The 12,581-nt window shown below is 37.6% G+C and overlaps 2 protein-coding genes across 2 annotated transcripts in view; one reads left to right on the top strand and one right to left on the bottom strand.

The window, feature by feature from the left end:
* Positions 1 to 929: 929 nt before the first annotated feature.
* Positions 930 to 2,098, top strand: LOC143448900 (HIG1 domain family member 1A, mitochondrial-like). The gene is made up of 3 exons (XM_076948832.1): positions 930 to 1,366; positions 1,449 to 1,561; positions 1,728 to 2,098. Exons 1-3 carry the CDS (start codon positions 1,288 to 1,290, stop codon positions 1,824 to 1,826), a joined length of 291 nt encoding a protein of 96 aa, XP_076804947.1. The 5' UTR covers positions 930 to 1,287; the 3' UTR covers positions 1,827 to 2,098.
* A 2,399-nt stretch (positions 2,099 to 4,497) lies between these two features.
* LOC143448897 (dynein axonemal heavy chain 10-like) overlaps positions 4,498 to 12,581 on the bottom strand; it is a 33,355-nt gene continuing 25,271 nt past the window's right edge. Inside the window, exons 75-94 of the mRNA XM_076948829.1 lie at positions 12,437 to 12,570; positions 12,100 to 12,265; positions 11,814 to 11,948; positions 11,565 to 11,708; positions 11,303 to 11,429; positions 11,017 to 11,228; positions 10,748 to 10,877; positions 10,449 to 10,667; positions 10,138 to 10,329; positions 9,821 to 10,015; positions 9,439 to 9,603; positions 9,229 to 9,337; positions 9,044 to 9,139; positions 8,707 to 8,964; positions 8,493 to 8,603; positions 8,256 to 8,405; positions 7,974 to 8,178; positions 7,388 to 7,531; positions 6,073 to 6,183; positions 4,498 to 5,963 (exon numbers count right to left, since the gene is read on the bottom strand). Of these exons, the coding sequence (XP_076804944.1) occupies positions 5,782 to 5,963; positions 6,073 to 6,183; positions 7,388 to 7,531; positions 7,974 to 8,178; positions 8,256 to 8,405; positions 8,493 to 8,603; positions 8,707 to 8,964; positions 9,044 to 9,139; positions 9,229 to 9,337; positions 9,439 to 9,603; positions 9,821 to 10,015; positions 10,138 to 10,329; positions 10,449 to 10,667; positions 10,748 to 10,877; positions 11,017 to 11,228; positions 11,303 to 11,429; positions 11,565 to 11,708; positions 11,814 to 11,948; positions 12,100 to 12,265; positions 12,437 to 12,570 (3,185 nt within the window). The 3' untranslated portion in view covers positions 4,498 to 5,781. The remainder of the gene's footprint in view (positions 5,964 to 6,072; positions 6,184 to 7,387; positions 7,532 to 7,973; positions 8,179 to 8,255; positions 8,406 to 8,492; positions 8,604 to 8,706; positions 8,965 to 9,043; positions 9,140 to 9,228; positions 9,338 to 9,438; positions 9,604 to 9,820; positions 10,016 to 10,137; positions 10,330 to 10,448; positions 10,668 to 10,747; positions 10,878 to 11,016; positions 11,229 to 11,302; positions 11,430 to 11,564; positions 11,709 to 11,813; positions 11,949 to 12,099; positions 12,266 to 12,436; positions 12,571 to 12,581) is intronic.

The following is a 12,581-nucleotide window of genomic DNA, read 5'->3' as shown; positions in this document are numbered from 1 at the left end:
AGTTTGACAGTTCGACGATATTTTTTTAGCTGCTTTTAACTTGATAGGCTGGTAGGCCTAGCCTACACAGCAGATCACAATGTAATGATGTAGTGTAGTTTATGCCTGACTGTATGTATTTACCCATGGTGCTATGAAACAACCACCTGACTCTATAGGCTTCAGGCTGACAGGTAGCCTACAGGAAGGTTGGACCTAGTATACATGCAAGTGCACAACCACAGGATGCCTTTGTATAGGCCTTCTAGATCTCAGTTACCCAGAAAGTTAATAGGATGTGATAAATTTGGTGCAAAATTGCCTATGAATGACAGTATGATAAGCCATAGTGGAAAGTGTGACACCTGCATGCACGAGATTCTTTACTTGCATGACAAATATTGTTATTTTTAGTTTTTTACGCTAAGTAATTACATTTATAACAAGCTAAATAAAGAAAGAAAAGCTGTTTGTTCGAATGCCAATTTATAATAAATAAACCAAGAATTGAGGCTTCACAGCATGCCATCACGCCAAAATTCCAGTCTAAATTTTTTTTGTCTAAATTGATATCACACACTATTACGCTTGGCTAAAATGATGTGGTTCTCTAAAAAAGCAGGACTATTTGACAATGCCCTTTCTTCCTTTTGTGTTCTAAAATGATTCAGTCATGGTGCACACTTGGCTGGCTAGTACACAACTCAATTAGCCGGTCTGCATACCGACAACTCAGCAAATCCTGCCATGAAATAAAGACTGGCCAAAATTTGCGTCATTGCACGCATGATTTCCAATCAAAAATCATCTTACTTTCCAGTTAAGATGGTAGGGATTGGCCGATACGAACCCAAACCAGAATTGATTCGTTACATGGCGTCTTCATGTAAGATTTGGGCGAACACAAATGCAAACACTTGGCCAACCCGAATACAATGTTACTTATAAATTTAGTAACTTCGGTAAAAAAGATGATCTAGTTTGCTGGCGAAGGTAAAATGGAGTCAGTAGTACTTACAATGAAGGTCATTTTCCTCTGGACTGCTGATTACGGCAGTTTTTGCCAAGATCTCAGTTGTGCAGAAACAAAATTTCTTACAAAGGAAGCAGCTGGTGTACACTACGACTCGTGGCCCAAGCCTGTCAGTCAAGCCAGTGTGCTGTAAAATACATTATCTTCATTATGGAATATTTATGACAATAACAGGTGAAACCATGAATATGTAATGTTTGTTTTTGCAGTCAACTTCAAGAAACAGTGAAAATAATTAAAGTCTATATTTTATCTTATCTATTGTTGGTATTATCATGGAAAGTAGCACTGGAAATCATACCTTTTTTCAAAAGATCTGGTCCAAGTACAAGGAACATGCTGCATTTTATACAGGTATAAAAATCTTGAAGTCTTACCGATATATTCTTACAGCAGCAATAACATTAAACAAGTATTAAAACACATGTGTTTGTAGGTGGTGCATTGATGGCTGGTGTAGTTGGAACCGGATTGTATGGATTAAAAAATCGAAAAATGCGTCTTTCCCTTTATTTAATTAATCTTCGTTTGGCAGCACAGGGAACTTTTGTAAGTGGTTTAAAAAAATTCTTAGAGCACTTAATTGTTAATACATCATTATTTCAGTTATTATGAGCACATGTAGTAAATACTTAAAATGAAATGTTTTGAACTTTTTCACACTTGCTTACCTACTGGCCTAAAAATGAAGGTTATATTTATCACATGTATTTAGGTTGGAATTTTAACTGGGGGTATGGCATACATGTTGTTACAACGATACACAAAACAAGAAGCTATAGAAGATGTTCATGTTGCGCGAAAATCAAAATAATTTGTTACGACTTTTTTAGTCTAATTTGCTCTGTTGATGATTGTTTGTATAGTCTATGTTTGTTTAACGTCACAATTTGATCTTCCTTAATCCTTAATGTTTTACAACATTCTCTTGGTGGCCATAATATAAACTGTGTAACTGTGTTTTCATAAATTCTTTCTTCATTCTTGAAGATGTGTTTCCGAAACTCTTCTATGAAAGTGCTGAAAGTCTCCTGTCTTTTCTATTGTATCAGCTTGAAATGTTTTATAACCATGGTTTTAACCCTTTGCGGTCCAATTTATTTTTACCGTTTCGGTCAGTCTAGGTCCAATTTTTTTTTATTGCATTTTTGGGTAGTTTTATATGTGTAGAGTACGGCTGTGAATTTTTTTTGTCGAAATTTTTTTAAAATTTTTTTTTTTAGCGTTTTTAAAAATGCTACTTTTCGCAATTTTTTGCATCATGTATTTTCTAGACAAAAGGTATCACAATATTCAAACACTTCTGTCGTTTATTCAAACACAAATTCCGTTTGTATACAAGTAAAATTATCACACTCTTATCACACTGTTATCACACTGTTGAAATTTTCTGGTGAACTCCTGTATGATGCCTGGACTTTGGTCAGTCTTTGTAGGTGACTTATGTGTGATATTTTCTGAAACATTCTCCCGGATGAAGTCCAGGTTTTCTTTGACATGTTTCACAAAAGTATAAAGTGGTTTTCCTTTGTTCTTTGGTGTTGCAAACCATACAATTCTTTGTGTGACCTCTTGCTCCTTTTTTGATGAAATGTGGTAATTTGTTGAGGCGCTCAGCAGAATCGCTTTCACTTGGCCTTCCTCGTTTGGGGTTCCTGTTGCGGACGTCTCCTATAAGTTGCACAATCACCTTGTTTCTGTATTGTAGGTGTCTTGTATCTTTAAGCTGTTTCATCTCCTTGTAAACCAAGAATGAGTTAACCATGCATACTTCAATCAACCAGAAAAATAGCTTTCTCCACCACCGCAGCGTTTTTCGTGTGAAGGAGTATGATGCGCAGTAATGATCAGAAAGATCAACTGCGCCCATATTAGCTGTGTAATCACGGATTACATCAGGTTTCTCTACATCTTCCTGCCTCCCATTTCGCCAACGACTGTGGGGTGCAGTGTCCGCATTGTGCCAGGTGCTGAGCATCAGTATCAAGCGTTTATCTTGCCATCCAAGTGCTAGAATATTTTGTGGATGACGGTATGCTTTCAACTGTAAATTTTTCAATCGCAAACGCTTCACTTCAGTGGGTAGCCCAACCCTATTTTTCTGGATAGTTCCAGTAAGGTGGATTTCATTCTGAAGCAGTTCTTTTGCTAGAGTGCAGCTTGTATAAAACCGGTCTGTGTATACATGATAACCACTTGCTCTGACTTTTGACAGCAGCTTGCCAACTAAATGCATCACGATTCTCGATGTAAACGGCAGATCTTGACGCGACAAATTTTCTGTAGTAGTTTTTCCAAAATAGGGTTCAAAAGCTGAGATATACCCAGATTCCGAGTCAGACAAGACATACACCCGAAGCCCCCATTTGGTAGGTTTTGAAAATATTCCAATTCTGTTTCTGGGATCTTTTCCAAGTTTGGTCCCACATCAGTAGCTGTAAATGGGTGATGAGGAAAATCACTGTCATTATCATGCCATACTCTCCATCCATTAGGGTCTACAACATCATTAGAGGTAGATCCATCACTGTCTGAGTGCTCATCTGGATCAGAGCTCCCATCATCACTCATTTCCATATCTAAATCAGAAAAATCACTCTCTTCATCAACCTCCATGTCTGAATGATTTTCATCTTCAGAATCAAGCATTTCAAGTACATCATTAGCACTAAACCTTCTAGCAGCCATTTTACTATAAACAATCCAATACTATTTACTACAACTCTCGTCTGTAAGGTAGTAATAAAATACAATAACAAGCAAAATTCATTATTGCTGAGTGCAAGAATTGCTCATGCCTACCCCAGTTTTACTAACTGTTTTCCAGTTCCAACTTAACTTCAACTTAACAAAAGTCAGGGAAAAACCCTAATAAATACCATCTACTATGTTCCAAAATCGATAAAAAATGTTGTAACATTCTTAGCATGTTGGTAGACCCGTAAAAACCGCTGTACACAAAAGTCATCCTAGGGATGTAGGTGGACAGCATTACATAATTTTGTTTATCATCCCAGGGATGTAGGTAGACCGCAAAGGGTTAAATCATGTTGTAATATCCACTCTGTTGTGTAAACACAAAAACCTTTTAGTCCAACTAGCTTTTGTGTGATGGAGATAATGCATAATTAGCTGGTAAATGATAAAATTAAAAATGTCTACTTGGGTATTACTTGGTATATCCGTTCAATTGTTTTCTAGCCACTTTGTTTTGGCACCTGCCGCATCATTTCCCGAATTTTTGTTGAATGTGAACGAAGAACACACACTGTGCCTGTAATTCTCTGTCTTGTATGTAAAACAAGCAGTAAATAGTCTAATTACAAGCACTTGGCCGTTGTTCATCACATGTGTTATGGAGTACAATGTTATTATATGAACTTTGTATTCTCTAGCCTCACAGAACGTCATACCATAAACCCTAGTGTCATTTGTTTTAGGCTGAACCAGTGAAACTGAATTCCTGCAGTGTTTATTCTTAGCAATCCGTGTACCGGTATTGTATTTTTGAAAAATGCAATAAAAGTAGTAAGCACAAAAAAAGTATTGATTAAGAAATTACAGTTCTATAAGCATGGAAAAAAATGGACTCACATGATAGCAGTTTCATGGTACACTTTGTTAGTTATGTAATAAGATCTCTCACCAGTTGGAGTAAGAATAAAATTATGAGAGAAGTTTTGATTTCTCATAGTCGCCGAAAAAGATTGCACATCAGGACTTTCAATTAATCCTGTTACAACCACCAGGATTCTTCCATTTGTCACAGATTGACAATCCAATGAGGAATAAACGCGTGAAATATTCGCAGCCACCTCTGGTTTGTAGTAATGGTGACTTTTGTAATAGTTTGCGATTTCTGCTCGACCGCTGAAGTTTCTACCAAGAAAGCTGATGCAAGAGTCGTCGCCATAAGCAAATTGAACCAATTCATCCCAGGCCCGCTTGTTGACAGCTGTGACGAAATTTTGTACGAAGCCTTGAGCCACCACTTCTTTTTCAATCGCCCTATGCGGGAGCATTTTACCAAATCAATAAACCACTGAGAACTTTAGTGTTATATAAAGTTGATTATTACCTAAGGTCGCCAAGAACTGACGATGTCCTATAACACAAATGCAACACGAAGGTGAACTCTACTGTTTATTTTGTGTCAATGTCAATACGCTTGATGCTTCAAGCTTGATGTGCTGTGAATTTAGCTGGTTCTACGCACATTTCCATGTTTACTAAAATGACTAAGCTCGGTTCGGCCATAGACACAGACCCTGAACCGCAAAACGTCACAGCTAACCTTCAAGGTTAAATGTGTTTTGCATCGATAACTTTACGCTAGTAAACTGCAGCAACCACAACGTCTGCGATGGAACAGTACGTGCGTTGTCCACAGCAGCTTACCATCTTTAAACCGAACAAAACAGAAAGATTGACGTCATATCCTCAGTGGAATAGTCGTTAACGCAACAGATAATTCTATGTAATATCAGCAGGTATTACTGATGTAGTGCATGTAGACAATTAAACACATCACTTCGAGCTTTATTGATAAAAACATACAAAAATAGACGTTTCTTTGGAAATCAAGTCACAGTGTGGGTTCACAAAATCTACAATCAACGCGTTTATAAATAATTAATTAATCACCCATTTGCAAACGAAAACGAATTAAACCGTTGCGATATCAAAAATAATACAAAGGTTGAAAAAATACAGTGCTATAATTTATTTCACACAAAATATACATTTTTAAAAAAGGCCTTGGAATCTCTTTAATCTGAATTGAGGGTCAGGCAAACACCTTGAAGAACCCAGTGAGAAATATGCTCCGTGGTATGAAGATCAGCCAAAAACACCAAACCAACTCCCATGGCGTTTCGGCGCATTGATGTGGTGTAAACAGGTGTGGTAAATGTATTTTGCAATTTTAATCGGTGAGCCTCGATTGGTATAACTGAAAATTACAAACGCAATAAAAGATTTGTTAGAATTACAGCATATCAAATTCAGTTAATAAGTGAACGCAGACGTTTTACATTTGTCAATATATTTTCAGCGAATACCTTTTAGTACAGGAAGTTCCTGAACCAGTTGCTTCGGTTTTGGTCGGTTTAAACAGCAATTTTCCAGATCCCAGGCAGCACCTTCCAGATACAGGCCACTAACAAAGCAACCTAAAAACATGATGACGTGGTTATCAAAACTCCAACGTCAAAACAAAGTCACAATCATGAGGTAGTTTCCAATATTCAGATTAGCGCTAGTGGGAGAAAATTTGTCAGTTGACGAGAACAAAGAAATGACGTCAGTATGACCTATAGCGGCTATAAACAAGTTGTGACATGAGTTTGTAATACACGTTTTTCCTAACCAACCATCGTTAACATGTTGTAATCAAGAACTACGCACCACGAACAAAACACCTGAAAAACTAAAGTTGGTGTCATTGCCAAGCACTAACAGTGAGAATCATATACAAAAACGCAACAGTTTAATTGACATCAACGTTGACACGAACGACATCCGATAAGCGATCATAAAAAATTCCACTACACTTGATAAAATAAGAATGCAGCATTCATACAAACGTACAGTAAAGTATTTATGACCGCAAGCAAAACCAGGGAATTAAAATACTTATTTATCTTCGTGACGTATTCGACAGATTACGATATTGTTGCAACCATTCCAGCAATGGAATGACGTCAGTTACATTCAAATGTTGAATGACGAACTCGTATTTGTCAAATCATGCGGTTGCTCGCTAGGAAGGAGAAAGGGCGGTTAGTCGAACAATACTCTTTTAAGAGCAACGTGCTGTTTTCAATTAACCGAATCGTATTTTGACGTCAGAGTCTTAAATCTATATTAAAAAGCTTACTAAAATAAAATTTGTTTTTGCACGTCAACGTCACCCACCCGAGCTATTTGAAACTGCTTTTTTATAAAGGTGATATCCAAGCAGCCATTACATTAAGCGTTACTGTCACGTACGCAAAACATCCGTGGGCTGTAGATAAACATACAATCGCTTGGACATTACTTCCGCTTCCACCAGTAGTATGATATTGATAACACTCACAAAACGTGAAATGACGACGTAATAGTAATTTTCGGTTAAAATATCTTACAGCGATAAAAACATGCAGTGATTTGGCGTCTAGACTTCTAGACGTTTGCCAATTTAAACAGATGTAACCTAATCAAATGTTTATAGACAGTTTCTATAAAGACCTGAACTTTTGCATAGTAGGGTAAAGTGAATCGCAAATACAATACTATGGAATTAAAACCTGATATGGCAATTAATACTCTAGTGTATGGAAATACAATGCACGGTATACTCATTAAGCGGCGTGTTTTCAGTTTAAATTTTACCTTGATGCGTTCTTTCGGTGACCTCTTCTGCTGTTTGCCACTGAGTAACTTGCGTGTAAAGCGTTGAACGATCAAGTGGCCAGCCATTTTTCCTGCAGGTTGCTTGCACCAAAGCGGTCAGGTAAGATTCAGGAATGTGTAGCCCTGTGGGAAAACAATTGTAAGAAAGTGGTTTTGTCCCGACTGACCGAAATATTAAACATGTAAATATTCCAACAATAAAATAATCCCACAACAAAAAAAGATCGGCATCGAAAAAATAAATATTTCCCCATAACTCTGATATTTTCTAAAGACTGGGTTTGTTGTAAAGTTGGTTTTAATTAAAATATAACTAATAAAAGCAAAAACAGAGTGTGGTTGCAGTAATACCCAAAAAATGAACCAGTACTCGTATTAATTAACACTAGCTTGAGCCTGAATTAATAATTATCAGACAGTCTAACATAAACAAAAAAATATTCATGAAAGTACAGTTTCCCCTACACAAGGGACCTTGTGTTGAAAATAAACGTTAACCATTGAAATGCTATTCCATTCTGGTATTGCTTTCATGCTTTCACAGTGGAACAGACTAAATTTCTACCTGAAAGCCACATGACAGCCGGTTCCGCTTCATTGACCCATGTCGTGTACTGGTCGTGACGTCTCTTGAAATGTTCCATCCAATTTCCAAGGGATTTGAGTGTGTCCGGTGCAAGTTTCTTCCAAATGGCCGGGATCTGTCCATTGAAGAGAGCACGAGCTAAATCATCCAGTTCATTGCTCATTCCGACTTCACCGGCCAAAGCCTAACAAAAAACAGAAACACGAAAAGATTCAATGACTAAAGCTCAGTAACTGTGAATCAGAATGACGGATTTCGTACTCTCTGCAACTCCACAAGGGACTTTGCCATCCTCTCTATCAGCTTATTCCAGCGTTCAAGTTCTTGGAGGAGCACAACAGATGTTGGTGATATCGATGCACCCATGTTGCGCTGGATCTTGTCCAACTCAAAGATTGTTGGAATTTTATTCTAATAATTAATACACATTGAACGTTTCAATGCAAGGAAATTACACACTGTGATTAACAAAGTCAGTTAATCAGAGCTCATTCATACTTGGATATCCTTGGCAACGTTGTTGATGAAATCATCTCTGCTGATGCCACCTCCAGCGTCACCTGTTTGTGGCTGCAGGTCAACCAAGTTCTCCCACATGGCTCTTGCGGCCTGTTAACAAATTTCAAAACATTCTAAACATTGCAAAGAATCTTTTTTCACTCATTTGAAACATATAGGCCTTTAGATAAACACACTTTTTGTCTAATCCTACCTGAGTGTAGTATCCTATCTCTGCGTTTGGATGAAGCCCAAACACTTCAGGAGTGTTTGCAAGAGGCAGAGATTCAATGAGATCAACATAACTGTCCTTGTTGCCTTTGTCTTCAGGGATGTGATAATCTACTTCTTCGTTGTGGTAAAAGTGGAAAGGTTGAAAAGTGTCGAAGATAAAGTCACCGAAATACTCCTCCATGTATGTAGTCAGTACCCGACGATCGTAATTGTCAATGGCACGACCACCGTACATTACCTGAAAGGAATTCAATTTCCTTATTACAATCTTAGAAAGTAGAGAACAGTACATAATTCAAGACATGTTTAAAGCTAACCTCTCCAATTAAATACTTGAGAGAACCCCATGGAATCTTTTCATCTCCAAGCTCAAATGCCTTGGTCAAATATGTCTTCAAGATATCCATGCACACCTACAGTAAATGTATAAGCTGCCATCAGAAGCAAATGCAAAGTATTTATCTACTGAAAAAACCAGTCGAATATTACAAGAGAAACATACTGTGTGATCAGACTCGTTGAAATCATAGGAAATATTCCAACCAATTTTTCCGTACTTTCGCCTTTCTTGCACCACCGCATGGAAAAAACTGAGCACGAAAACTAGAGACCTTTAAAAACATGAAAAGTTGATGAACTGAAATATCCATTAAACATCTTTAAACGGATATTTTCACCACGCAAAAATTGCACAAATACGAAGCAAAATCACCTGTACGACGGATGTGGACATTCTCCTAACATGGTTGCCGTTATCTTGTGGTAAGTGTTTCTGAGATTCAATTTGAGACCATTAGGCGGTTCAGTGACCACCTTTAGCGACCTTTGTAGTATGCCAATGGGGAACTCTGGTATAGATTCGGTTGTCAGCCAGAGCCTAAGTCAACAATAGCACATTTAGTAATGGAATGAAAAAAAAATCACTTTCAATAATAAGTGTCCTTACAGCCCAAAAACCTAGTATTAAAACTATCAAAATACAATTTGAAAAAGATTAGAATAAAAAAACTGAAACATAATACCAACGTGGCATCATGAGTATATAAAAATTACTCAATGTTTTAATAACATTAAAAGTTGAAACAATAAATGACCTAAAGTCAGGATGAGGCTTCTGAATACGACCAAGTGCTTTCTCAAGATCAATCAACCATTTCACAAGAAGATGGCAGTTCTGCAGCATCAGCCATTGGCCGCGTGCAATAGCAGTTTCTAGAAGTTGAAGCGCCACTTTCTCCTGGCCTTGACCCATGGCCAAAAACTTCAAACGATTACCTCCGAAGCCAGATCTAAAAATATGAAATTAGTTTCACTATTTATGCTTTGTTCCTTGGCTACTGAAGTATGGGTCTTATCCTTTTCTGAATTTAACTAATTATTTACAAAAGCTCAGAGGACCGATAATAATTACCGATCAGCAAGTTTCGTCAAGTCAGAAGCTGGGTCCGATCCTGGGCTCAAAATAAACACAATCGGAGAAAACGGTGTACTTTGTTCGTAGATAGACTCGAAGCTGATGATCGGTGGTTGAACATAGATCTCACCGACTTGAGTAATGACGTAGTTTGTAATTGCTCGAATAACACGATCCACGCGGAAGCATCTAAAATGCACAATTGCTTGTGAAAATCCATACTTGTATTACCACCTAAGCATTCATGATAGGATGAAATGTGACGAATGAAATAAATTTTGCAAGCGATGAAATATCATGCGTAGCACCTGAGTAAGCATAGCTGATGGAAACCGGACACGCCCTCTTTATATTTTCCTGGAAGAGGAACAGCTTCGGGGGTATCGTGATCATACCACGCCTTCCACGACTTTTCATTTCTTTCAACGTCATCCGGGAGTGATCCAAAAACATCTGGTAGGATCTTGGCAAGTTCAATAACATCTTGCCAACCTTGATCAGGCATCCAGTCGTGTGGCTTGCGTCGGCTAGGTAAAGAAAAAAATTAGACTTACAACAAATGGGGATTCGAAGAACAAATGTGTACTATCTTGGGTTGTAAAGACACCTGCTTTTCTCCAATGCAATGTTTCCCTTGTAGAAAAAGTCAAGCTCTTCTTGAACGATATTGCCTTGGTCTTGTTCCAGTTTGATCGTCATTTGGAAGGAGAAAAGAAGTTTATGTTTCTCAAATAGACCTGTAGAAAGTCATCGTCATAAAATAAATTATGGTTTTAAGATGATCAAACTGCAACGTCGTTCCGGACTGAGCTAGTAGGTAAAGCAAACTCTGATTTAGATGTCGCTATTATAAGATCACCAGAGAAGTCAACTCACCAGTACAAGCATAGTTATAAATATTGTGTGTGAGAGTGTCAATGATGTTGGTTAATCTTTTATTTAAAATGGAATCCGGCATGCTCTTGCGAAGTGAGAAGTCAAATACATCAAGGAAGGATGCAAGTGAGAACTGATACATGTTATTTATCACCGACATTTCGGAAAGCACGAAGAACAAGATGGCTCCACGGCGTGCGGCAGGTCGGTATCTATTAGAAGTAATTTTGTTTTTGTTGATCATGAATATTACCTTCTAATTTTGCTACAGGCACTCGTAATTTACCCGTCTCTCAATTTGTCGATGTCTGCCGAGGTCTTTGCAGCCATTGTCAATTTCTCTGAAACTTCTGTCGCCTTCGATTTTGTTTCGTCAAGAGTTTCAATGAGCTCAGTGTTGTCCAACATGTTACCTGTAGTTAACACAAGTGCATACACCAACTAACTTTTGGTCAGTTTTAAAACACTTTCTCAACTCAACAACTGCTAGCAAAAATTGAGTATAAAAACAGAAAAAAAAAAACAGCAAAAACATATCATTTAACAACCTTTCGATGTTGCCAGTTCTCTCAACAGAGAATCTTCCAAATCCTTGAGCAACTTCTTGTTCTCAGACGTTTCCTGAATCAAACGTTCTCTCTGTTCTTCAAGTTCTTTCCTCTCGAACTTGACAATTACAGATAAAAGTTGATCTGTACAACAAAGTGAAGAAAATTGTTATGGCATCACTAAAACCACAACGTGCAGGGTTCGTTGGCAGAATCCGTTTTGAGGATAACGGTAAATCAAAGTAACACCTTCTAATCCCTTCAGCGTGACAGTATAGTTGATTATCATGGCTTTGCCGAACACAGCCGGAGAATATCTTGGATTTGAAAGTTTGCTTGTGAGGTAGAGCTTGAAATTTGAATCATAATCCACCTCCTTGTCACCTGTCATTTACAGTTATCATTTATTTATCATTCTATAATGTCCTGTAAATGCACTGTGCATTATCCTAATTACCTTAATCTGGTGGAACAACAATAATAATGAAAGTTGCAAGCCTATACAATATTTTGAAAGCTTATGTTGTTGTCATACCTAAAATGACAAATTCTCTTCCTTGGGCTCCTTTGACGTCTTTTTCTAATACGTTGTCAATAACTGGATCAATATATTCATCCACGTCTTTAAACAAAAATGGGAAGCCATACTTGATGGCCAATTCCAACTGTTTTAAGAAGTCAGGATTGTTGAAAGATGATTCCTGTAAAATAACAAACCAAATGCCTAACGTAACAGAAACTGGAAAAGCACATGAATATTGATATGCTATGACGTACCAGATATATCTAACAGTCTAAGATATTAGTGCAGACTTAAGTGGTGATGATGATGACTGATTATTTATTTTAATTGAGAGATCTTTATGCTCCACCTTAAGATTATGCTTTTCTTCTTTTTTCCTGATCCAGCTGAGAGCTTGCTCCTGAGGATCAATACAAAGTGGAAATCTCGATGCTCTTGTGGTTAAAATACCATTTTGAATGGACAACTCATCAGGTGGTAAACCTGCAAAACGG

The sequence above is a fragment of the Clavelina lepadiformis genome, chromosome 3 (genome assembly GCF_947623445.1).
Source record: "Clavelina lepadiformis chromosome 3, kaClaLepa1.1, whole genome shotgun sequence".
In the NCBI taxonomy this organism is placed as follows: domain Eukaryota; kingdom Metazoa; phylum Chordata; class Ascidiacea; order Aplousobranchia; family Clavelinidae; genus Clavelina; species Clavelina lepadiformis.
The sequence above is the reverse complement of the archived record's forward strand: the minus strand, read 5'-3'. Positions and strand labels throughout refer to the sequence as shown.